The sequence below is a fragment of the Spinacia oleracea genome, chromosome 3 (assembly GCF_020520425.1).
Source record: "Spinacia oleracea cultivar Varoflay chromosome 3, BTI_SOV_V1, whole genome shotgun sequence".
Lineage (NCBI taxonomy): Eukaryota > Viridiplantae > Streptophyta > Magnoliopsida > Caryophyllales > Amaranthaceae > Spinacia > Spinacia oleracea.
In genome coordinates, this window is record NC_079489.1 from 4,596,413 (window position 1) to 4,621,371 (window position 24,959).

A 24,959-nucleotide genomic window follows, 5' to 3' on the forward strand; every position below is an offset into this window, starting at 1 on the left:
ACCATATATTTGGATGAAAAAGTTTGCAAAGATTTTATGCCTAACAAACTTGGGTTGACCACATATAGTCCCTCTTTTGTTTATCATGGTTTCAAATCTTGGACCCAATAATTTTGATAAAGACTAATGATAACTTTTATGATTTATGTAGACCATTTTTTAAAAATATATTAATATATTTAATTTTAGGGGGGAGGGGGGACAATGCTAAATTTGATGGTAAAAGGGCATAAAAATCAAGAAGATATGGGTGGAGAGGGATATTATTGAAGAAAGGGCCTAAAAATATGGGCAACTCAGAATCTCCCATTTACTACATGTCTAAATGTATTTCCATTGGCTATATATAGAGGGAGATGCAAGGCATTGAAGGGTATCCATCCCAAATAGCTAAGGGCAGTTTGAAGAGGTGTCCTAGAAAAGGAGGGCCTTACATGAAGAGTTAAGAGTCATGGTTTAGTAGCCAAGGATGACTTGCCTGCTTCATTTTGTGAAGGTTTAATTATTATCAAGCTAATTACCATGCAATTATGCTGGTTAATTAGAGCTTTCGAAAAGGTTAGTCAGGCGGTCACCTTGGCTATCTTAACATACTCTTCTCTTTCATGCTAGGCTCTTTCTTTTCTGCATTATATTGTTATTATTATTACTTATTCTAATCTAAGATTGTGTTCTTTTTAATTTGTTATATATTGCTAGAGGTTAGTCTAATTTACCTAATGAAAAAAAAATTCCAAAAAATATAAGATTTCTAAATGAAAATATGTAGAATCTAAGCTTGTATTTTCCTTCCGAATAAATCCAATTAATAGCAAGATACAGTTTATTGTACGTAATTTGTAACCTAATGCATACTAATAAATGTATCCAAACTACGCTAATACTAGTAAAATGCATTACTATTCTCTTACATTATTTATTTATTTTTTATTTTTTTATAAATCAAAATGTACAATTTTGACTATTTAGAGTAGTGATATTGGGTCTATTTTAAGGAGTATACCCAAAAATAAGGATTGCTGATAAGAATTCAAACATTTTTCGGTTGCTAACAATGAAAGTGGATCAATTTTGATTCCAAGTTTAGTGTTTAATTATGTGTACAAGTTTAGTGTTTATTAGCTTTTACTCTTAAAACAGTTTCTCTTTGTCAATGGCTGCTTCCCAAGTTTAGGCAAATCCGTAATACATTTATCTCCTTGTGATTGTCATAATTAGGAATTAGGATCCTATTAAGCTTATCATAATGATTAGTCAATAATACAAGTACAACTTTAAGGCATTTCCTTCATTTTACGGAGCAATTTTTTTTTTTTTGAAAGGTTAGGAAAAAATACATTAGGAATCCTCCGCTTGTGGGTCACTCCTAAGTCCTAAGTAATCAACTAATCACTACTGTAACTGATATTTTTACAAGTGTCTATATATATTCTATTAATTGCTAATCAGGTGTCTGACATTCTCTATCCAGTCTGCCGCTCTGTTTGTTTCTCTATAGATATATTTGATTTCCCAACTATCAAAAAAAGAAGGAGGCTTTTGATATTTGCAATGATGTTGTGAAGCTTCCATGGAATAGACCTAATTCCTTTGACAGAGTTGATAACGAGGAGATTGTCACCTTCAATGAGTAGTCTTCTAATGTTGAGATGTTTGGCTTCCTGAAGACTTTTGTGGAGAGTCGTGACTTCAGCCACGAGAGCTTGACAGTTGTTGAGGTTGAAAGTGCAAGAAGAGAACACTTGTCGATCACTGTCTCGGACAATGATTCATGCTGCTGCTGAAGATGGTTTTACAAATGACTTGCTAAGGAGGCTTATGTGTACTGTTTTAGCTTGGAATGAAATTTTAGAACATTACTAATATCCATTAGTACTCATATTCTCATAATATCCATTAGTACGGAGTACTTGTATTATTGACTAATCACTATGATAAGTTGTACTTGTACTATGATAATCACTACTCATATAGCTATCCTTCTCAAGGCTTAGTCCATTGGGCTTGATCCAGTCTTTTATTTTTTTTCATTGGGCCTAAATCAGTCATTTATTAGTCATTGAGCTTGGGCCGCCACCAACTTATTTTCCTGTCTTTCTTTTTTTCTTTTTTTAACAAGGAAATAAAAAGGGAAATTTGCACAGGACGCATGCACAATTGCACACCTAATTTTATACGAAGTACTTTGTATTATTTTTTTGAACACCCTTTTATTGATCAGTTTCAATTTTAAAAATGTATGGGAATTTTTATTTTATCAATTATTTTTTCTACATGTTCAGCCAAAAACTAAAAACAGATGTCATCCCGAACTTTCTTTATTCTCTTTGTTTTCCGCTTTACTTTTAAGGAAAATAAATAAAGGTTTTGATTAACGTTTTATCTATATATTCATGTATGTCATTATATGCGTATTTTATCAAGTAGTACTTGGTGTAGTTTATGAGAATTTCACCTTACGATCTTAAGATTAGAGTTCGATTTCCACCAATTACGGTTCTCGGAATAGAGGATTCCAGACCAAGGTGTGCACGCATATGGTGGAATAACAGGCGGTAAAGCGTGACTCGGGTTCATTACAAGGCAAACTTTTTACACATACACACATTAAACGAGATTGTTTACTAATATCTAGCTAATGGGGTAGGATCTTAGGAAAGCTCATAGCTTCATTCTTTTGATTAGGACTCAGGACATCAATATACATATAAAAATGTTACATCGTTGACTTACTGATATAAAATGTTACATTGAACTAGTTTTTAGTCCGTGCAGTGCACTAGCTGAGTTGTAGATTTTTAACAAATCTACATAATGGTATACGTTGATATAGAAATTTAAAGGGTAATGAGCTAATCCATTATTCCGCATTGCTGAATTAAGAATTTTAGATGCTATTAATATGGAATAAAATTAATTTAAAGTATATGGAGAATCAGGCAAGATTTACATTTAAACAAAGCAATTAATAAAGAACATAGAAAAGCAAGAAGATAATATGTGGCAAGCAAAACATTGTGTTTTAAAATAGTTTATAGATACATCTGTATTCAGTAAAATGTTGAATTTTCAAACATTGTCCCCTTGTAATTTTTCGACCAAGATCGGCCACTACCGTTATTTCCGTAGCCGAAGCAAGACCTAGTCCTCTTAACTTGGTCTGATTTAGTCTATCTATTTTATGGTTTGGTCTGGTCTGATTTGGTCTCTAAGTGTTGCATTTTTTGGTCTTATCTGATCTGATTTTTAATTTAATTTAACAAGTAATAAGGATAAGGTAAAGTAAATAGACCTAACTCATCTACATTCGAAAATGATTGGATATACCTACCCCAAGCTAAGACTTAAGTAAGAAGTTAGAACTTAGAAGTGGTGAATTGAAATATTGAAATACATATTGGTGGATGCAATATATGTGACATCTTAAAACCTACGACATGGAGTAAGTGCAGCCGTAAGTATTGATTCAACAATATGAAATTATAAATGCAATGCCACGGTATTGATTTAATTAATGGTCAAGAGTTTGCTAATAATAATAATCACAAATTCTTATTTACAATGGGTGTACGATAAATATTGTACACCAAAGTAAAAGTTAACCCAAAATGCTTAAAAGTTAAGCTTATATATGTAAAAGTTATCTATTTTTAAGTGATAAATTTTTTCATTTTAGTAAAACTTATTTCTTCAAAATCACTAATAATGTATAAATTAATCATTTAACCATTTAAAATATTTATCTATCAATTTTTTTTTACTAATAAAAAAGTTAATCAAAATTAGATTAAAGTTACAAAGAAAAGGGTTAAAGTTATCTTAGTGTACAATAAATTTATTGTACACCTTATGCGCGCAAGACCTTTTGAATAATAATAACTGTTTGGGCTCCCAATTGATTCTCAATTGGGCCACTAAGTCCAAAGCCCAATGGCTCTAAACAAACAGCATCAAACCCACCAATGGCTAGTCAGCCATCCATCAAGGCCCAAGGCCCAAAAGCAATAAATGACCTATGGGCATTTATTATGCAAACACTATAAATAGGCCGCCAAGGCTCACACCTCAAGGTACGTCCAATTTACCGCCTTAAGACTACTCTTCTAGAGAACTTCTCTCTAGAATCCGAGCATCATTCTTACTTAGGCATCGGAGGGGCTTTCCTCGGAAACACCCCCGAGGCTAGTAACTTTGCTATTGTGCAGGTGAATTCGGACTCCACTCATTCAAACAAGCAAGATCTTCAACACATACAAAAGGGCCTTCATTCGAAGCCCATTGTTTCCATCTTTACAACACCGGAACAATTTGGCGCCGTCTGTGGGGAAGAACACTTCAAAGCCTTTGGAAGACATCAACCACCTCTTTCCGCGAAAATGGTGAATGATGTTGTTAACAATGACGACGATATGATGGTGCGGTCAGATTCAGAATCTGACCAAGAGGGGCACCCTCAATCGATGGCGAGGTCACAGCCAAGCAGAGCTACGACCGCCACAAATGCAGGACCTCCGATTCCAACTAGGGAAGAGCTCACTGCGGCCATGACCATCATGCAAAACTTCCTCTTCAATGAGAAGCAGCAAGGACTGGCAAACGACCGCAGAGAAGAGAGGAGGACCAGGCGAAGGCTGAACGAGCCACCCAGTGCGGAAGTGTCCAGACCCGAACGAGAACTCCTTCCCTTGACAGGAACACACTTGACGTCGAGGTGGACGGAAAGCACGTGGGACACCCAAAAAAGGGCACAACAGCAACCAGATTGGTTTGCGAGACCATCGCCTACTCCAACAGCTCTCCAAAGCGAATCAACTACTCGTAACACTCGGATCCGAAGCTCGGTGCTCAGCAGGTTGAGGCCCTCGGTCCACTCAAGGTTAAGACCTTCGATCCACACGAGACTCGGGGTAGGTGAGTCGAGCAGATCTGGCGAACGACCCGAGGTCAGTAGCCGAGAAAGAAGAAGAGACAGGAGGCATGATCGAACCCCTAGCCCCCATCGTACGCCCGAACGTTCTAATCATAGAACCTCGGCAAACGAAGGCATCAGGGCTAGACTCGGGAAAAGAATCATGACTCCTACGTCATCCCCTTTCTCGGACGAGCTGATTATGGAAGAAATACCGAAGGTAAGACTGCCAGCTCACCTAACCTACAGCGGAATCACAGATCCGAGGGATCATGTCATCTCCTACGAGCAGCAAATGTTCTTGAGTCCCTACTCCGAAGCATGCTGGTGTAAATACTTCCCAACCACGCTAACCGGAGTGGCGGGAGAGTGGTTTAGATCGCTGCCGAAGGGATCGATCAAGAGCTGGAAAAAGCTGAAAAAGAGATTCTGCACACAGTTCGTGAGCAACAATCGCCCCGAGCGAACCACAGCAGAACTGACCTCAATCCAACAAGAAAGAGACGAAAGTCTGAGAGAATTCATGGCCAGATTCATGAAGGAATCAACAAACATACCAAACTTGCAGCCAGACGTGGCCATCTTCGCCTTGAAGCACGCGCTCCAGGAAGGGAAGTTCCGTGACGAACTCTCAATGAAGAACCCCTCCAGAATAGCTGACGTGCTCCAAATGGCTGACGCGTTCATCAGAACCGAGGAGTTCAACAAGGCCGCTGCAAGACTGAAAGGATCGTCGGATCCGAGAGACACAAAGAATACCCAGAGCAAGCCCGAGGGTAGCTCAAGGAAGGGGAAAGAGAAAGTAGGAGCTAGAGAGATGAGCCCGAAGAAAGACGGGAGAAGGGGTGAACTTCAACCCAAGTACACCAACTACACTCCACTAGCTCTGCCCCGAAAGGAGATATTCAGCCTCAACAGAAATGACGAAAAGTGGAAACTACCTGGGAAGCTCAAGTCCAACCCAGCTCGGAGAAACAAGAACAAATGGTGCGAGTTCCATGATGACTTCGGTCACCATACCGAAGAATGCAACTCGCTGAAAGACAACATTGAGGACCTCGTTCGCCGAGGCTACCTGAAACAGTACTTGTTAGACCGAAGGGAGGAAAAAGAAAAGGCCGCAAGCGGCAAACAACACGAGCAACCCCAGAAAAGGGTCTACGAAGCAACAGGGCACAAGAAAAATGACATCCTAGTGGTGTTCGGGGGACAGAAGTCTGGCCAGGCCAGCAAAAAACACCTAAGAGCCCTCTCCCATCGGGTCAACTTCAGCGCGGTGGGAGACAACCAGCCACACCCCCCGAACATGACCTTCACTGCTGATGATTGCTTCGGAGTCCAGTACAAGCATGATGATCCTCTGGTCATCTCCATGGACCTCAATAACCACAACGTACATCGAGTATTAGTCGACGGAGGAAGTGCCGTCAATATCATCTTCAGAAACTGCTTCGAGCAGCTGATCCTCGAAGAGCCAGAGGAAGCACTGACGAAAGTCAGTTATCCTCTGATCGGATTCAACGGATCCGCAGCTATCCCTCGAGGAAAGATCACCCTGCCAGTCACAGTGGGCGAAGGCCAGGCAGCAAAAACCCTTCGGGACGAATTTTTGGTGATGGACTGCGACTCCGTATACAACGTAATCATGGGGAGAACCATGATTCACAAGATGCAAGCAGTCCCCTCCACATACCACCAGCTGATGATATACGTCTCGGATGCAGGATTCGCCGAACGAATCAGGGGTGATCAAGAAGTGGCGAGAAGAACCTGCCACACTGCTGTCCGAAAGCCCAAACTAGAGGACGGCCCCGAGGAAGAAAAAGGAGCTAAGGGAGAAGAAAGCGAGGCAAAAAGAAGAAGAGCAAGCACGAGCAGCTTGTCTCCCGCAGAAGTTGATGCTCGCCCCGAAACCCTATCTCCCGAACCAGATCAAGAAATGGAGGATATCTTCCTCGAAGATAATTCAGACAGGAGCGTCCGAATAGGCAAGGGCCTAAGCTCGGGGCTCCGAATCGATTTGATCCGACTACTCAGGGATCACAAAGACATCTTCGCATGGTCAGCAGCAGATATGCCAGGGATAAATCCGAAGCTGATTTGTCACAAGCTGGATGTCAACGCTGAAGCTCGGCCAATCAAGCAAAAAAAGAGAAATTACTCCTCGGAGAAAAACAAAGCCATCGCCGAGGAGGTTAAAAAGTTGCAAGAGGCCGGATTCATCGAACCATGCATGTATCCGAAGTGGCTGGCCAACGTGGTGATGGTCAAGAAAGCGAACGGCTCATGGCGAATGTGCGTAGATTTCACAGATCTGAACCGAGCCTGCCCCAAAGACTGCTATCCCCTGCCAAGGATAGATCAACTGGTTGACTCCACCAGCGGCCATGCACTGCTCAGCTTCATGGATGCCTTTTCAGGCTACCACCAAGTATTCATGCACCCCGATGACAGAGCAAAGACAGCGTTCATCACAAGCGCAGGAGTGTTCAACTACAAAATGATGCCTTTCGGCTTGAAAAATGCCGGAGCCACCTACCAGAGGCTAGTTGATCACGTCTTCGCCGACCAGAAAGGGAGGAATGTGGAGGTCTATGTGGATGACTCCATCGTAAAAAGCATCAAGGAGGAAGACCACGTCAAAGACTTGGCAGAGACCTTCGGAAACCTGAGGAAGCACAGCATGAAGCTGAACCCAAAAAAATGCGTCTTCGGGGTGAAGTCAGGTAAATTCCTCGGATTCATGGTGAGCGAAAGAGGAATTGATGCGAACCCGGACAAAGTCCAAGCGGCATTGGATTTACCCGAGCCGAAGACCAAGAGAGATGTGCAGAGGCTAACCGGCAGGTTAGCCGCACTAACAAGGTTCATATCAAAGGCCTCGGATAAGGGAGCCCCCTTTTTCAAAGCACTGAAACCAAAGAACCTCCCCGGAGGAGAAGCAGAACCAGTCAAGAAAAAAGGGGGCCCGAGGAAAGTGGATCCCGAACTGATATGGGAACAGGAGCAAAGAGAAGCTTTTCAGCAACTCAGAGCCCACCTAGCTCAACTGCCGACACTGGCCAGACCAAAGGAGGGGGAAACCCTGTACCTATATGTCGCAGTTAGCCCTGGAACCGTCAGCGCAGTGCTTCTTCGGGAAGAAGAAAAGAAGCAACAGCCAATCTACTTCACCAGCCGAACACTCACAGGGGCCGAAACCCGGTACCCACTCATCGAGAAAGTCGCATATGCAGTAGTGGTAGCTGCACGAAAACTGAGGCCATACTTCGACTCCCACCAGATCACAGTGCTAACTGACCAACCGCTCGAAAAAGTACTCGACAAAATAGAGAGGTCAGGAAGATTGGCTGCCTGGGCCTTCGAACTATCAGAGTTCGGCATCAAATATCAGCCGAGGACAGCAATCAAAGCACAAGCATTGGCAGACTTCTTGGCCGAGTGCTCATACCAGGAAATGTTGGATGATACGAAAAGCACTTGGGAGGTCTTCACTGACGGATCTTCCACAATAAACGGCTCAGGGGCAGGAGTTGTACTGATTCCCCCGACGGGGAAAAGCATAGAGTATGCATTGAAGTTCGGCTTCAAAGCAACCAACAACGAGGCCGAATACGAGGCCGCAATCGCAGGGATAGAGCTTTGTTTATCCCTGGAGGCCGAACATGTTCGCCTCAAAACTGATTCCCAGCTTGTAGCCAACCAGATCCGAGGGGAGTATGAGGCCAAATGGCCCAGCATGACAGCCTATTTAGCAAAAATTAAATCCTTAACGTCAAAGTTAAGATCCTTTGAAGTCATCCTCATTCCCCGAGGACAGAACACGCAAGCAGACGCACTGTCAAAACTCGCAAGCTCAACACTCATCGACCTAAACAGGTCGGTCCACGTGGAAGTTCACCAAGAGAGAAGCATCGACTTGCTACCCACCACAGTATGCAGCTTACGTACCGAACCTAGCTGGATGGACGCAGTAGTTGCATACAAAGAAAGGGGAGAACTCCCCGAAGATAAGCTGCAAGCGAGAAAACTGAAAAGATTCAACAGATGGTTCATCATCAGCGCCGAAGGAGAGCTCATGAGGAAATCATTCTCTGCTCCGCTGCTAAAATGTGTGGGTCCAACAGACGCTGACTACATCCTAAGGGAAATCCACCTCGGGATATGCGGAAACCACATTGGAGGTAGGACATTAGCACATAAAGCCCTTCGGGCTGGGTACTGGTGGCCCACTATGGTCTCCGAGGCAAAGCAGATGGCAAGGAAATGCGAGAAATGCCAAAAGTTCGCACCAGCCATCCATCAACCAGCTCAAACCCTACAATCAACACTGTATCCCTTACCATTCGCACAGTGGGGGTTAGACATCATTGGTCCCTTCCCCTCAGCGACGAACCAGAAGAAGTGGTTGATTGTAGGAGTCGACTATTTTAGCAAATGGATCGAAGCCGAAGCTGTCTCCTCCATCACCGAACCTCAGGTCCGCAAGTTCATATGGCAGAACATCATCACAAGGTTCGGCATACCAAGACTGATGGTCTTCGACCACGGGAAACAGTTCGACAACACCCCGTTGCAAAAGTGGTGCAAACAGTTCGGCATACACCTAGCGTACTCGGCAGTCTGTCACCCACAAAGCAACGGGCAAGCCGAAGCTGCTAACAAACTCATCCTCAACGCACTCAAGAAAAGAGTCGAGGATGACAAAAACAAATGGTTAGAAGAGCTACCCGGAACGCTATGGTCCCTTCGGACCACTGAAAAAGAAGCTACCGGACAAACACCGTTCCACCTTGTATACGGATCCGAAGCTGTAATTCCTGTGGAAATCGGAACAGAAAGCCTGAGGATCCAGGCATACAACAGGTATGATGGGCTCCAAGGAGAAAGCAACAATCAACTTCTATCCGAAGCTCTCGATCTACTGGACGAAGCTCGGAACGATGCAAGGACACTCAACGCAGCCTATTTGCAGAGGGTCAACAAGCATTACAACCGAAGAGTCAACGCCAGACCCCTAAAAGTCGGTGATCTAGTACTCAGAAACGCCGCCTCGGTTCAGAAAGGACGGATCCATGGCAAACTCTCAGCCACTTGGGAAGGACCATACATCATCCATTCCGAAAAAAGGCCAGGCACGTATATGCTGAAACAGTTAGATGGAACAATTCTGAAGAACCATTGGAATACCGATGTTCTCAAGAAATATTTTGTATGATCTCTGTCTGTAAACCAAGTAAGTTGTTTAATGAGAAGAGGAAAGCCATTGGCACCATGTGTTTCATTAAACTTATCTCTATAATTATTGTCCCTTTATATATATATGCAGCCTCGGATCTGATCAATCCGAGACTAAAAACAGGTTGACTTTGCCCATTCCTTGATAAAATTCAAGAAATGACCAAATCATACACTTCAGGGAATCGTCCAGAATCCTCGGATTCGCGGTACCCTAATAAAATTTGTTCGCAACAAACAGTCGCTCGAATCAAGTTATAAAACTCCGGCTCAGATCCACGGATCGCCGAAGGCATAACTAAAGAGGCAGACTAGCGATCTCTTGCCCAGGTTTCCGAACCACAAGAGATCGGAAGAACAATCCAAACCTCTGAGCAGATCGACGGATTTGAAGAGTCTGGAAACTAAAGAGTCTCTTAGCAGATCTACGGATTTGAAGAACTCGCAAAACTAAAGAGTCTCTTAGCAGATCTACGGATTTGAAGAACTCGCAAAACTAAAGAGTCTCTTAGCAGATCTACGGATTTGAAGAACTCGCAAAACTAAAGAGTCTCTTAGCAGATCTATGGATTTGAAGAACTCGCAAAACTAAAGAGTCTCTTAGCAGATCTACGGATTTGAAGAACTCGCAAAAGTTAAAAAGTCTCTTAACCGATCTACGGATTTAAAGAGCTCGCAAGATCAAAAGGTTTTTAGCAAGTCTACAGAAAGAGGAGCTCGAGAAATCTACGGATTTAAAGACCTAAAATTGCGAAAGAACAAGTTGAAAAGAAGCAGCCAAGTAACAAACATTCATTTTTTATTCAATATTTGGGGGAAGTACAAATACATTGAAAAACCTCAAAAATTGAAAACAAAATGAAACAGTTAAAATCGGCAGCCATCAACAGACAATACCGGCCTACCGAAGTACTAAGAAAGCAAAAAGAAATGAGTACAACGCAGCGCCGAGGCAAAAGGGGGAAAGGCAAGCACATGTTCGGAAGTCCTCAACTGGAACCGACCGACTCTGAAGAAGACGACTGCCCGAATCCCTAACTCTTGGGAGTCTCAGGAGCATCCCCCAGGGGAGCATCCTTCGAAGAACCCCCAGCAGTAGTATCACCTTCGGAAGTCGCCTTCTGGGCCCGAGCCTCTGCAAGAGCAGCTTGGCGCTCAGCTTCGGCCTCGTCTCGATCGGCCTGGCACTCCACCAAGTGATCCTGGGCCCTCATCCAGAGCGGAACCTTCTCATTCCAAGGGAAATGAGGCATATGCTTCGCGAACATCCGCCGAGCGCCCAGGATGCCATTCCAGTATTGCTCCCTACACTGATCAGCAGTGTAGAGGTCAACTCTCTCTTGCTCCAGTTTCCGAATGGCAGCATCCTTCTCTCGGATCTTCAGCTGGAGAACGGGCACCTTGTCAGCTTGGTTCTGAACAATCTCCCGATGCTTGACAAACTGCTGAAGCCTCGCCTCCGCTTCCTGGCTCTGCTTAATGGCCGCCTCAAATTTAGAAGTCATCTCCTTGAGAAGACTGTCTTTTTCTTCAAGTTCGCTCGCAAACTTGGCAGCCATTTCTTTCCTCTCCTTGTCGAAGGAAGCTATCTTTTCAGCATCCTCCTCGACTCGGAAAGTAAGCTTCCCAACTTCGGCCCCGATCTGCTCAGCCGATTCCCTAGCCTCACGACTGTACTGAAGGTACAGTAGCTTGAGGTCCACCATCTCGGCCATGAGCTGCCCAGCCTTCTGGTCCAAGACAGGGATATCACGAGCATAAGCCTCCTGATACCTCCTCAATTGCCTCTCCTCAACCGAGCTACACTCGGAAGCGAACGAGGACCAGAAAACAGCCTGGGAAAGAAGAAAAGACAAGAAAAGATGAGGAAAGAAGACAACAACAAACCAAAAACGGAACTCAATTTCCAACACTTACCTCATTCAGATAATACTGAGCCATCATAGCTGGGTTCCTCTCCTCAGCTCCAGGAACCCTCCACTGCGGGTTGGCCCGAAGAAGATTCTCCCGTGCAGCTTCGGGACCCACCAAAGATCCCACGTGAGCCATGGGATTCTCCCCCAAAACCGGAGCCCTAGCATAGCGAGCCATCGCCTCCCTTACCTCCTCGGGGATCCGTTTCAGCGGAACATCCGAGCAAGGGTCAGCGTGGATCAGTCTATCCAGGGCCGAGGTCGAAGTAGAGCCCAAGGTCGAGTGGCGCCTCTTCCTCGTCAGACCCTGCTCGGGTTGCTCCTCCTCAGCAGAAGGGACCTCCTTCTCAGCTTCGGGAACCTCCATGTGAGCCTCGGTGAGATCCACCATCTCCTTATCTGGACTTCTCTCCCTTCCGAGAGAAACGTCAGCAGATTCTTCCTTCCGCTCGGCCACAGTAGGGACATCCGAGCCAGGAACAAGGTCGGCTTCAATTGCCTCCATCACCTTGGTTATATCCTGGATCTCGATCCCCAAAGCAGCAGACGGCTTCAGCGGAGAGGGGATGGTATCTTCCTCGGCCAACGGTTGGTCCACGGGCGGCGGTTCCGCAACCACCACACTCTTCAACTTCTGCCCTGGCAAGGGCATGAAGTGAAGGAGATTTTTGGGAGGAGGCATGACTTCCGAAACTTCTTCCTACAGGGCAAACGCTCAAAAGTCAGTTTCAGAAAAAGAGAGAACGGACCACAAAGGCTCCAAGTCAGAACAAATACCTTCTCCGAAGACTGAGAAGCTTTCGCTTTCTTCGGATGCGCAGAAGGCCTCAAAAGAGTGCTGCCCTTCCTCTTGCGCTGATCCTAAACAGAGGAGACCAAGGGTCAATAAATGTAAAAGAAGACAAAGGAAGGAATAAAGAAAAAACGCGAAGTACCCGGTTCCTAGATAAAGAGATATCTATCCGAGCCGGAGATGAAACCGAAGGAACGGCACGCGGCACAGCGTCAGTCCCAGGACCCTAAAAAGATGGTCCAGGACCAAGACGTTAGCCGACGGCCAACCAGAAAGAAAGACAAACAAAAGACTTCGAGAAATAGAAACACTCACCGGATCCGAGGTCGTCCTCAATTCAGGGAGCACGACTTTCACTGGAACAGCTTCGGGAGAAGAGGCAGAATCCCACGGATCAGCTCGAACTTCAGATATCCGAGCGACACCCGACGGAGACAGCACGTAATCCTTCAAGCGAGGATTACGAGGATTCTCCTTCCCGAACTTGTAATCAGGGGCCGAGTCGTGAACGGTCTTCAGATCCAAAGAAATGCCCAAGACCACAGGATCAACGCAGCTAAAGCCGTACTCTGCAGAAACAAAGCACAAAGCAAAGTCAATAAAACGAGACAAAAAGGAGGAGGACAAACTTACTAAAGCACGGTCCCAGCCGAAAGACACCTACCCCTGTCAAAAATCCTACTGAGACCGGCAACAGCAAGAATGTCCTCCCGCAAGATATAGTTGAGGTTCGGGAGCCAGTTGGACGGCAGTTTGTAGTTGTCCTCCCGAGCCAAAAACCACTGGAGGAGATCCACGTAGTGGTGATGGTTCCGATCCGGAGCAGCCACGCTTCGCATATCAGGATCAGGAGTCACAAACCACTTCGGAGGGCGGTAAAAATGTGGATGCTTCGGATCTGTCGGCACACGAACAAACAACCACTCCGTCTTCCAATTATGATCAGAGCTGAGGTAAGGGTAGGCCGTAATATAGTTCGGCTCCCCCTTCCTTCGGGATCTTTTGTTTATGATGGTCCACCAACCATACCCATCTCCCTTGGAAGCATGGTTGAAAGACAGATCGTGCAGATCCCGAAACACGGCAACAGAGCATGGAAAGTTAATAAAATCGCACACCCATCTAAATCCGATGATGTGCCTCATAGATTTAGGGGTAAGCTGGGCCAAACTGATGTTGTACGACACCAGGAGCTCGGAAACGAAGGGATCCAAAGGAAAGCGGAGACCGTTCTCCAAATGATGAGTATACACAGAGATGAACCCCCTCGGCGGATGAGTCACCCGAGGACGCTCCTGGTCGGGAAGCTCGCACCAGTACCCCAAGGCGTGCTGGATTCCATATAACTCTTCGGCTCTCCGATGGTAGTTCCCCAGCTTCGCCTCCACCAACCAGTCACCACTGACCGATTTTTCCAAGGGACCATCGATCTTAGTGGTCTCATGCAGAATCGGGGCATACTTGCCCTGCGGATCAGCTTCAGTCCAATGAACTGGAAACTCAGGGTAAGAGCGGCGCACACCCGAAGAACCAGCTTTCTTACCAGAAGTTGCGCGTTCAGACACGCTAGATCCGCCAACAACATCATCTTTTGAAGCATCCCAACCAGTCGAACGCCTCTCCACCGGCCTCTCCGAAGGCCGACCCCTCGAAGTTTTCGGTAACCTTCCCGAAGGCACGTTCTCCCTCTCACTAGAGGAACCAACGACGAACTTGCTCTTGCCCCTATTCTTTGCCATGGCCGCGAATTCTCGGTCTAGGGTTGAGATTGAGGGGTAGAAGGGAAAACGAAGAAAAAAAAAGAGAATTCAGAAACAAATTACCTTTTTCCGAAGCGGAATTCGCCGATAAAACGAACAACACAAGTTCCCGAAGTCTAAAGTTGGCCGAATTTCGTAGATCTGAAGAAGCAAATTGCACTGCGATCGCCGGAATTTAGAGAGAGAATGGGTTTGAAAGAAGGAGTAAAAAGTTCAAAAAGAGCAAAGCACCCAGTATTTATAGAAAAGAAAAGGGCGCATCAACTTCCTCAACCCACGATCTCCACGACACGGTACAACTCCCAACACTTGTCATCAATGCAAATCATCTCTTTTCAAAAAAGAGAGGGAACTTTCGGACTTCTGACAGCTGGAAACCCACCCATTTAATTCTAAATGGACCGGGTCTGGGGGGCATGTTGTTTGGGCTCCCAATTGATTCTCAATTGGGCCACTAAGTCCAAAGCCCAATGGCTCTAAACAAACAGCATCAAACCCACCAATGGCTAGTCAGCCATCCATCAAGGCCCAAGGCCCAAAAGCAATAAATGACCTATGGGCATTTATTATGCAAACACTATAAATAGGCCGCCAAGGCTCACACCTCAAGGTACGTCCAATTTACCGCCTTAAGACTACTCTTCTAGAGAACTTCTCTCTAGAATCCGAGCATCATTCTTACTTAGGCATCGGAGGGGCTTTCCTCGGAAACACCCCCGAGGCTAGTAACTTTGCTATTGTGCAGGTGAATTCGGACTCCACTCATTCAAACAAGCAAGATCTTCAACACATACAAAAGGGCCTTCATTCGAAGCCCATTGTTTCCATCTTTACAACACCGGAACAATAACTTTGTAGGAAAAAGAATAATTGTCCACCTCAAAGGCCAATCCTCTTAAATTGGCTTTAGACCAAGACACGTATTTGCCGACTAATTTCAATTTTTTCAGGTCCTGTTTTGCTTGCCCATTCACATCATCAATAAGATTCAATTATTCAAACTACCAAATCTAATTTGGAGAATCTGAGTCATAACCAATTTTGATGAGTGATACACGTATTTTGGAAGTGGATTTTTGACACTCTAATTCAATTAGTTATTTAACAACGGAATCATGTGTAGTGAAAAGTATCAAAATTAATATGGGGGTATCCGGGTATAAGATAATTTCTCAAGTTTGATGTTGGCTCATTAACATTTAAGATTATGATACGTAAATGAATCATGAATGCAATCAAATATAATTGAAATTGGTTTTACAATCAAAACAGAATTGTAACAACCAAAGAAAGGTTTTGTAGTGCTCAAATCTAGTTAAAACAATAATGCAAAATAACGTTTTAGTGAATTAAACGTAGAAGTCTTAAATAGAGAATAAGAGTTTCGTTTTTTTTTTTTATTAGAAGTGGGAAACTGGTCATTCAATTCGGCTATATATTTCATCACTTTTAGCCGTTTAAGTATATTGCCAATCAATTTATTATCACATAAATCAAAATCATTCATTTTCTGATCAGATCGAGTTGATTCAGATCAAATTAAGTCGATCATCTAATTTAAGATACGATTTATAATTCTAAATAGATTTGAGTCGACTTAGTTTTGGCCAATGCCCCTTTCTTGGCTTCTTCCACCTTCAATTTTCATCCATTTTGGACCATATATATTCTCCCAAACTTTTCTTGTGTACCAATTTTCCCTTCAACAGAATTATTGACTAAGGAAAAAACCCAAATATTTGACTTTCTCCCAATATTATAGGAGAAGGCAATTTGCCGGAGGCCAACAGTCATAAACCACCTTTGCGCGGCTGCCTGCCCTAGAACCTTCTTCTTCTTCTCTCAAGGGTTTTTCCGCTTTCTCTCTCCTCTTTCTGGTAACTTCTCTCTCCTCCTTTCATGTTGATTGCAAATTAATATTGTTAATACTTTCATGTTATGATCTCTTTCCTAATATTCGCATATATTCCTGCTTAAAATCAACCATAAAATTTTACCCCTTTTCCCCTCTTTAATTTCAATATTCTCTTGCATTTATTCCATTGTTGTTCAATTTGATTGAGTTTTGGTTATCTGGGTATCAAATTCTTGCAAATTTAGAGTGACCCATTTGCTAATTTTATTTGTGGGGTTGTAGGAGGAAAAGAAGTGGTAAAAAGCAAGAAAAGGAATGGTGGAATCTGAAGAAACCCACATCAATAATAAGCCATGGATGAGGTCCGAGGAATCATGTGGAGATAAGAACGAGTTTTTGAGTGAAGAAATTAATACCATTCTCATGTCTGAACCTGTGATTAATGATGTGTTATTGAATTCACAATCTCAAAATCAGTCTCAACCTCTGAAGAAGAAATGGTCAAGTGATTCATGTTCTTATAATTTAGCAGCAAATGCACTTTCTGCTGCTGGTGCTGCCTTCCTCTCTGCTGTCATTGTTAATCCTCTTGATGTTGCCAAGGTCTGCTATTATCTTAACTTGTTGGTTTTAAGTTGAGCTTCTAATTTTGTACGAATTCAATTTTTCGGAACTTTTAGGTGATTAACTATGTATATTGATGCCATTGTCAATGATTCAATTGGGTGTTCTTTGTGTTGTTTTGGGTTTGGGGTGGAGAAATTGGTTTGAATGGATAGTTTGGCGTTGTATTGTTTCGATTCTGTGTGGAAATGATTATAGATTTCTTTAGGGTTTTGCAGTGGAAATAACAACAATAACCGACTATGAATTTTGTTTTCGGTAGGGCATAAGGAAGAATTGATAGATGTAGAAACGCTGAGCTCTGACTAGGTGGAACCTGAGTATCATTCTAGGGTTTTTGTGGCAACAATTTCATGTAGGCAATGCCAAGTAGTGTGGGCAGCTTAGCTTGGCTTGGCTTCAATTAGTTTAGTGTACCTTTTATTGTTCAGTTTGGCATATTTCACAAAGGTAGTTAAAGGACTCCTCAAAATTTGGGTTCGGTGTATGCTTACCTTTGTTTGGAGAATTTGATTAACAATTTGGAGGGGAAAATGGCTTAAGTCAGTATCTGATCTAAGAGTAAGATTTGACTATGATATTGAAAGCAAGAAAGGTCTTGAGGACCAAAAAGTGTACTAGTGAGGGGCTTTGGAGGGATTTATAGTGCGTAGTCTTATGGTTGGCTTACACAAAGGTGGTTAGCGTGTATTATGCTGCTATTACTGAGTTGTGCAGGGAGTATCTGCTTTAGAATGACGGTTTGGGAGGGGATATGCCAGCCTCTTAGCATATCAGCTACGATTCTTGGCCACCCAATACAACTTTTAAGTTCTAGCCGTGGAGTCTGTGGAGACCTGTGATAAGTGTCCTTTTTAGTGAAAGATAATCTTCACTTTATGTTTGTCACAAGTGATGTGGGTTTGTTGATCTCATGAATTCACAACATTTCGATTGGTAAAAGAGAGATGTCAGGTTGGATGTGTTAGACATTCTTTGTTTTGTTGAACTTTATTAAGGTCTTTTTTGTTATCGAGATCATATTTGTCAAGTGTGGGCTATGGGGCAGTCTTTGACGAGTGATTGTAATCTAAAAAAGTTGATGCATTCTCTGATTTTTCCAAATACAAAATTGTGCTTTATCAATGTGAATAATTTTCTAATCCTCATCCGCATCTCTCATGTCTGACAGACAAGGTTGCAAGCACAAGCTGCAGGAGCTCAATATGCACATCCGTTAAGTAACTCCCTTAGTCGTATGGCAGTTTTTGGACCAAATATGGTATGTCCATGACCTTTAAAGGACAGGATAGTGGGAATGCATCATTGCCGTCATTTGGAACGTTTATATTTAACATTCTAGCTAATCATGTATATCATCTTTTTATTGATATCTGTTTATATTCATCAATTGCAGCTGTTTGCAGATTTAAGGTGTTCCCCTTCATGTGCAAGAGGTGGTATTCAGGGAACAGTATCAATGTGTCCACCTGATTGTTTTCAGTACAAAGGAACACTGGATGTTATGTATAAAATTGCCAGACAGGTCGGTGACTTGTTGTGATTTGTTCCTTTTGTCTATTAAGGGGGTTCCATCTTTATCCATTGACCCAACGAGCAATTAGGCCAAAAAGGTGGTGATAATCCACTTTTGTTGCATTTTCAGCAGGGTTCAGTCGTTAACCTGTTGTTACAATAAACAATAATACAACTAGTCCACATTTATACTTTTTGGCGATATACCTCTATTCCACATTTAGACTCTCAGCCAGTTGTCTGTGATTGATCTGCCTTGCCAAGTTCTTGTATGCTTGTCTGTGTCAGTTGGTCATACGTCTATGTCATTCAGCAATTAATTTATTACCTGCAATTACAATCCTCTAAAATCAACAACTTTATTTGTTGTATTCATCTGCTTTTGTTTGTGTCAATTGCTTCAATTTCGGGATTTTAACTGTTACAGTTCTGCAGGAAGGGATTACAAGACTATGGAGAGGAACAAATGCTGGTTTAGCACTGGCTATTCCAATGGTAAGTTTCCTGGAGATAACGGGTTCTCAATTTTTACGCGCTTAAGTAGTTAGTTTGACAACGCAAGTATTGTTCTACATTTCAGGTAGGGATATATCTCCCCTTTTATGATGTATTCCGCGTACGCATGGAAGAATTTGCAGCTGAAAATGCTCCAAGTTTAGGGCCATATGTCCCATTTGTCGCCGGTGCTTTGGCACGATCGTTAGCTTGTACCACATGCTATCCAATTGAACTTGCTAGAACTCGGATGCAGGTACTTATCCTATCATGTCTTGGTAGATTGGTGATGCACACTTTTTTCTTTCTACTTATTAACTGCTTCGTGTGAATTGCTGTAGTTATACTGTTTTGGCATTCTCAATTTTGAACTGGTCTTTTTATTTAATTGTAGGCATTCAAAGAGACTGGAAAGAAGCCTCCTGGTGTATTGAGGACCCTAATTGGGATAGTTTCGCATGCCAAAAGTACAACCACTTTTCAAAGCAATTGTAAGTTCATCTTGGCTGTCACGTAACCGTTGTAGTCTCTTCTTTGCTCGACTTGATCTTCGTTGAAAGTTTATTTGGTTGATTGTAGTACTCTATTGAGCCTATGGGTTTTGTATTGAAAAACACTGCGTATACACCAATGGTTTTGCTCAGAGGCATATGTGCAACAGTCCTGGAGCATTTTGGCTTGCATTCTGTTGTTCTGATGCTATTGGTTTTCCAGGAATTTGTGTTGTTTACCCCCCTCCCCCCCCCCCCCCCCCCTCCCCGTGTAGTGTAATGAATCAAGTGTAAGGGAAGGGCATAATTGGCAGTGAGTAATATTAGGTAGAAGACAAATTAGGTAGGTGTAGAAGAATAGTTATAAATAAGTGCATATTAGGTTATGAGAGGCATGTTGAGAATTTGGTAAAGGCACCGTAAAGCTTAGGCTTTGGAGAGTGGTGACCTCAAGTCACTAAACCAGGCCTCAACTCACTACCTTTTGTATCCCTTTTTGTGTTCCTCATCTTTTCAAGCAAATTAAGATATCTGTGCCATTAATTTTCTGCTTAAATATTCAGTTCATCACATATAGGTGTGGAAGCCCTTTGGGTTTTAGGTCTTCTCACTCTTCTGAGCACAGTGCTAGAAAGTAGAAGTAGAAAGTTAATTCGACGTGTTACACTTGGTCATGTTTTGTCTTTGGATCATATAATGCTGTGAAAGCTGAACTTTCTATCAATGCGATATTATTTGCATCCCTTAGAATCTTATTTCTTGTTGAATTCCCAAGGGAATTGATATGTTGGGATTGCAGTAAAGTCAATGTATGTTCTTTTGTTCAGCTTATCTTAATGGCTTTTTGAGTTTATGACATATACTTTTTTGGACAGTGCATAGTTACCGTGTTCTCTGGACCGGCCTTGGAGCACAACTTGCTCGTGATGTTCCCTTTTCCGCAATCTGCTGGTCAACCCTTGAACCTGTAAGACCTGTTTCCTGTTCTGTAATGCAGAAGGTTTTTGTTTTGTTTTGTTGGTTTGGTGCTTGCGTTTATTGTTGCTAATTTGTACGTTGTCATAACAGATGAGGAGGAAACTTAGTGCTCTAAGGGGAGATGAAGCAAGTGCAATCACTATTTTGGGTTCAAATTTTGCTGCTGGATTTGTAGCTGGAAGCTTAGCTGCTGGTGCTACATGCCCTTTGGATGTGGCTAGAACACGCAGACAAATAGAGGTAATTCGAACTAAATTACCTTCTTTGGTTGGATTTGGCTTAATAACTCAACCTAAGTGGTGCTTTGATTAAGGTTGCTTCCCTTAAATGAAAAACTACATGATTTTACGCCTAGATCCCGGTTTTGTTCAACTTAAAATCACTTAAATAATTTCTGACAGTCAATCGTCAGATTTGACATGAATGTTCAAATATACCCTCATTTTACTGCAGCCCCTCCCCCCTGTATGTACATATTCATAAATTTGTACTATATATTCAAAAGGTGTTTCCTTGCATGAAACTCTGAATGAACAATGAGTTACCAGTCCTCTAACCAAAGACCTCTCATTTCAGATAAAATGCTTAAATAATTAATCCTATTGGTTAAATAATAATGTTAAATAATCAGTATCAATAAGTGCGTTATCATTTACAAAGGAAATTTATAAACTAAGGCTGGCACACCTAGCGGGCTGCTACAATCTTGACATTGCTGCTTCTGTAATAACTTGACCCTCCAATAAGTCCGAGCCTTTCTAAACCCCTTTTGACGCATTTCTAATATAATATTGTTTTTATGATACCTTCCAGACACCATTTTCCATCATGCATACTGACATCGTAGTTATATCGTTGCCCATTATTTGGTCCATTACTTGGCCTACTGCTTTCACCTCAAACCATTACAATCGTATAAAATATAATAAAGAACAGTGACGCACGGGATCAAAAAGTAGCTGGCTTTCTCAAGGAAGCAATTATCTGAGAAAAGGGGATAATTACTGAGGGTAAATGTGGATTCTCATGCTAAATTTAACATTGACAAATGGGGATCATTGACAAGTTATCTTTGCACTTGGATGATTAAGGGCTCAAAAAAAAAAAAAAAAAAATTCTAGTAGACAGTAGCTGTTTTCCTATTTACCTTATTATCTCAATTCTGAATGCTGCTATTCTTGAAATTCCAGAAAGATCCTGTCAAGGCACTCAGGATGACCACGCGGCAGACTCTAATAGAGATCTGGAGGTAGTTCTTTTCCCTTTAATTTAAAGTCATTTCTTGAATGTTGACATCTGAATGGGCTGAATGTTGGTTAGAACAAAAAAATTCATTGGGTTCTTTCTCTATTGTTGGTTAGAAGTGCAATTGTCATTTGTTGTAGACAGGTAGAACCTGCACAGGATTAGAAAATAAGAGTGTTCATTGTGGTTGTGGACCGTGTGGAGTTGTTATTTCCTATTGGATACGATGCCTAATTATTATTTTTTCCTTTACCAACGTGGGATGTTTTCACTACCCTTTCACAACACGAAAGTTTCTGAAATTAATAGGATTTGTTACTGTCACACAAATAAATTGTGAATAATCCAGGTAAGATGATTATGTAATATGAAAAACAAAATACAAATGGATCTCACATACTAGCTCAGACTCTTTAAGATCTTAAGAGGGATGTGTTAGCCAACTTAAATGGAACATCTTCTAGTATGTTTTCTGATGAATGAAACTGCATTTTTGTGGAAATTTACTCTTTCCTACCTCTATATGTAAGCCAACAAAGCTGACATATGAAAGACGTTCTTGAAGAAATCCGGTATTGACCTTTTAAGAGTTTCCGCTCACCCCATGTTGTTTTTCATTTCTGTGTTGCTTTTGGCCGTTTTTTACTGTTTCTTTTGCTCGTGTTCCTTTCTGCAGCTTATTATTGTTACATTTCACCAATGTGTGCACCCATTACTGATTTCTGTTCTCGTATTATACTGAAACAGGGATGGAGGAATGAGGGGACTCTTTGCAGGTGCTAGCCCTCGAATTGCTCGTGCAGGACCTTCTGTCGGGATTGTGGTTTCCTTCTACGAAGTTGTAAAATACGTTGTCAGTACTAGGTTAACTTAATTTTGCAATTAACAACAGAACTAGGTTTTAGAATGAAGAATGCAGTTTTTTGGAGATTTACAGTCTTGTCTTCAAAGTTATATAAATAATACCAGATCAAGAAGTTCGGACCTTGAAATGTAACCACTTCGAGGTCGGTTTAGCACAGGATTAATTAGAGTTATGTCAGGTTCACTTAATACAGTTAATTAGGGTCTGTTTCTCAAAGATGAGCAACAAATTTTGTTCGAGTACAGTGTTTCAGAGAAATGAAATGTTTTTGCTGAGAGATTCTCAGTTTTGCCTGTACGTTTTGTCGCAGTCGTCTTTTGTTTATGTTTCTGTACTTGGATCTTCTCTCTCAAACCCTAGTCTCCATTATTGATTGTGAATAGGCTTTTATTTATTTTTACGGGTGGAAAGCCTCAATCTTTGTTTCCTGTTGCTGTTGTCTCTGTTTTATTTGTCTTGTTGGTTTGTCTTTTCTCCCTCAAGGGACAGGGTTTTTTTTTTCTCGACTTTCTCTTGTTTTTCTATTGTCCAGGGTCGTAGATCTAATGGATTTCGTTGGTAGAGAATTATAGGATCGAAATTTTTATTTGATTTGATTCGATTTATTGTGTATTTGTTAGATTTAAATTTATTTAGTAGATGTCGTATGATGTTTTATTGCTGGTGATTTGGTTGATTCGAAAGAGAAGCAAGTGGCTCGTGTGGACCGTGTTGTTGGCATATGGCAGTTGGCGCGACCCCCTTGGTTGCAAGTTGCAACCGCAACACCCTGTTATATCTTCTAGCATGGTTTTTTCATGTCCTGATGTTAAAATAAGGTGACTTATTTGATAGCTACGTATATACAAGACTGTATATACAAGATTGTGGATGTGAACTAGCTTAGTTGGTAAAGTCTTGAGGGGATGAAACCCAAAATTTGAAATCGAATCCTGTCTACATCATTTGTCGCATTGGCCCTTATGACTCTTTTTACACAAAAAATAAAAAATATGTATACAAGACTACAACAGCTACAATTACATGGATCACGGCTTGGGTCCATTAATTATATTTCCTTTTTCTTTTAATTAATCATCTTTTATTTGTCGCAACATTTTTTACTAGGAGTATTATACTATTTATGTTTGTCAAATAACACGACATTGTTTCCTACTGGTTTAAATCGAGGGTTTTGTACGATTAGTCATAGATTTGGATTCCCATCCGAGCCATCATTCATTTGTAGTTTTAGAATTATCCTGGTGGCTCACTTGCGCGAAAAAAAAAAAAAAATTGTTCTAGTTTAACTAATTGATAACGATGGTAAGTTATTAATGATTAATTCTTGCCCATTGAGAAGCATGAAAATCAAAAAATAATCATGAATCATGCTAGCGTTAATTTGTGTCGGGTGCTTATTATGCTTAATTCACGCCTTCCTCCCACGGCCACCCCTACTTTTCTCAACAAAAAAATTATGTAAATTATATCAAAGGTGTTAGTGCTAATTTTTTTTAATAGATAAGAAAATTGACTTTACTGAACCAACACTTATCACAGGTTAATCAGTTCAGTTACGCAGGTTTTTGCTTGAGCCACTCCTAAGCATTGCACAGTTGATGGAGCTCGACACTGTCACCTCCAAGTCACAAGGTGAGTTTTCCACCGACTCCACCAACTCCACCAACTTATATTGATTCAAGTCTGTGTGCTAATTATTTAGCCCAAAATAACACCATATTTTGTTCAGCATAGTTTGGCATTGCGCCTAGTGTCGTTGAGGATGTAATAGCTTCGGTGAAAATCACGTATAATAACATCTAAGGCCTTGGGTTGTTTACCTCAAAACAAAACTAATGACATTATTTGTACCTAAACCTAATCAACATGAGTCACATGACAATCACTCTTCACATGTTATGCTAGGCCACAAAAAATGTAGAACACGGTACAATGTACCAAATACATTAATACGTCAATAGATCTTTTTTTTTTGAGGGAAACCAAACAACTTCATGTATATCGACTAGTTTATAACCAAAACCGGTAGAAATTCTAACTAAAAAATGCTTGAAATTATCATGTTATTAGAATGTTAAAGAAGAAAATCGAATAAATATAAGAGGGGCCTGATCGACATGAACCCAGCCCGACCCGGCCTAGATCGATAGTATCAAAATCTTTCATTTAGTTGGAATTTTTTAGTTAGACGCATGGAATTAGTTAAGCATTTTATTTGAACAAATATATAATGTTTTTTGCGGGTTTGGGCAGGATTTTCCGGCCAGAAAGTTTT

At 41.9% G+C, this 24,959-nt stretch overlaps 2 protein-coding genes and 1 long non-coding RNA gene across 3 annotated transcripts; 2 read left to right on the forward strand and 1 right to left on the reverse strand.

Moving 5' to 3' along the window:
• Positions 1–227: 227 nt before the first annotated feature.
• Positions 228–2,012, forward strand: LOC110779451 (uncharacterized). Its single transcript, XR_002531131.2, has 2 exons — positions 228–558; positions 1,472–2,012. It is a non-coding gene; the product is annotated as an uncharacterized lncRNA (long non-coding RNA).
• A 5,769-nt stretch (positions 2,013–7,781) lies between these two features.
• Positions 7,782–12,192, reverse strand: LOC130468917 (uncharacterized). Its single transcript, XM_056837970.1, has 3 exons — positions 12,065–12,192; positions 11,281–11,982; positions 7,782–7,820 (listed from the first exon to the last, which is right to left on the reverse strand). Exons 1-3 carry the CDS (start codon positions 12,089–12,091, stop codon positions 7,782–7,784), a joined length of 768 nt encoding a protein of 255 aa, XP_056693948.1. The 5' UTR covers positions 12,092–12,192.
• Positions 12,193–16,290: 4,098 nt separating this feature from the next.
• LOC110779998 (mitochondrial carrier protein MTM1) lies at positions 16,291–22,978 on the forward strand. The gene is made up of 11 exons (XM_021984439.2): positions 16,291–16,490; positions 16,751–17,071; positions 18,264–18,353; positions 18,489–18,617; positions 19,043–19,102; positions 19,188–19,358; positions 19,497–19,593; positions 20,469–20,560; positions 20,662–20,811; positions 21,762–21,820; positions 22,564–22,978. Exons 2-11 carry the CDS (start codon positions 16,784–16,786, stop codon positions 22,688–22,690), a joined length of 1,263 nt encoding a protein of 420 aa, XP_021840131.2. The 5' UTR covers positions 16,291–16,490; positions 16,751–16,783; the 3' UTR covers positions 22,691–22,978.
• Positions 22,979–24,959: the final 1,981 nt, after the last annotated feature.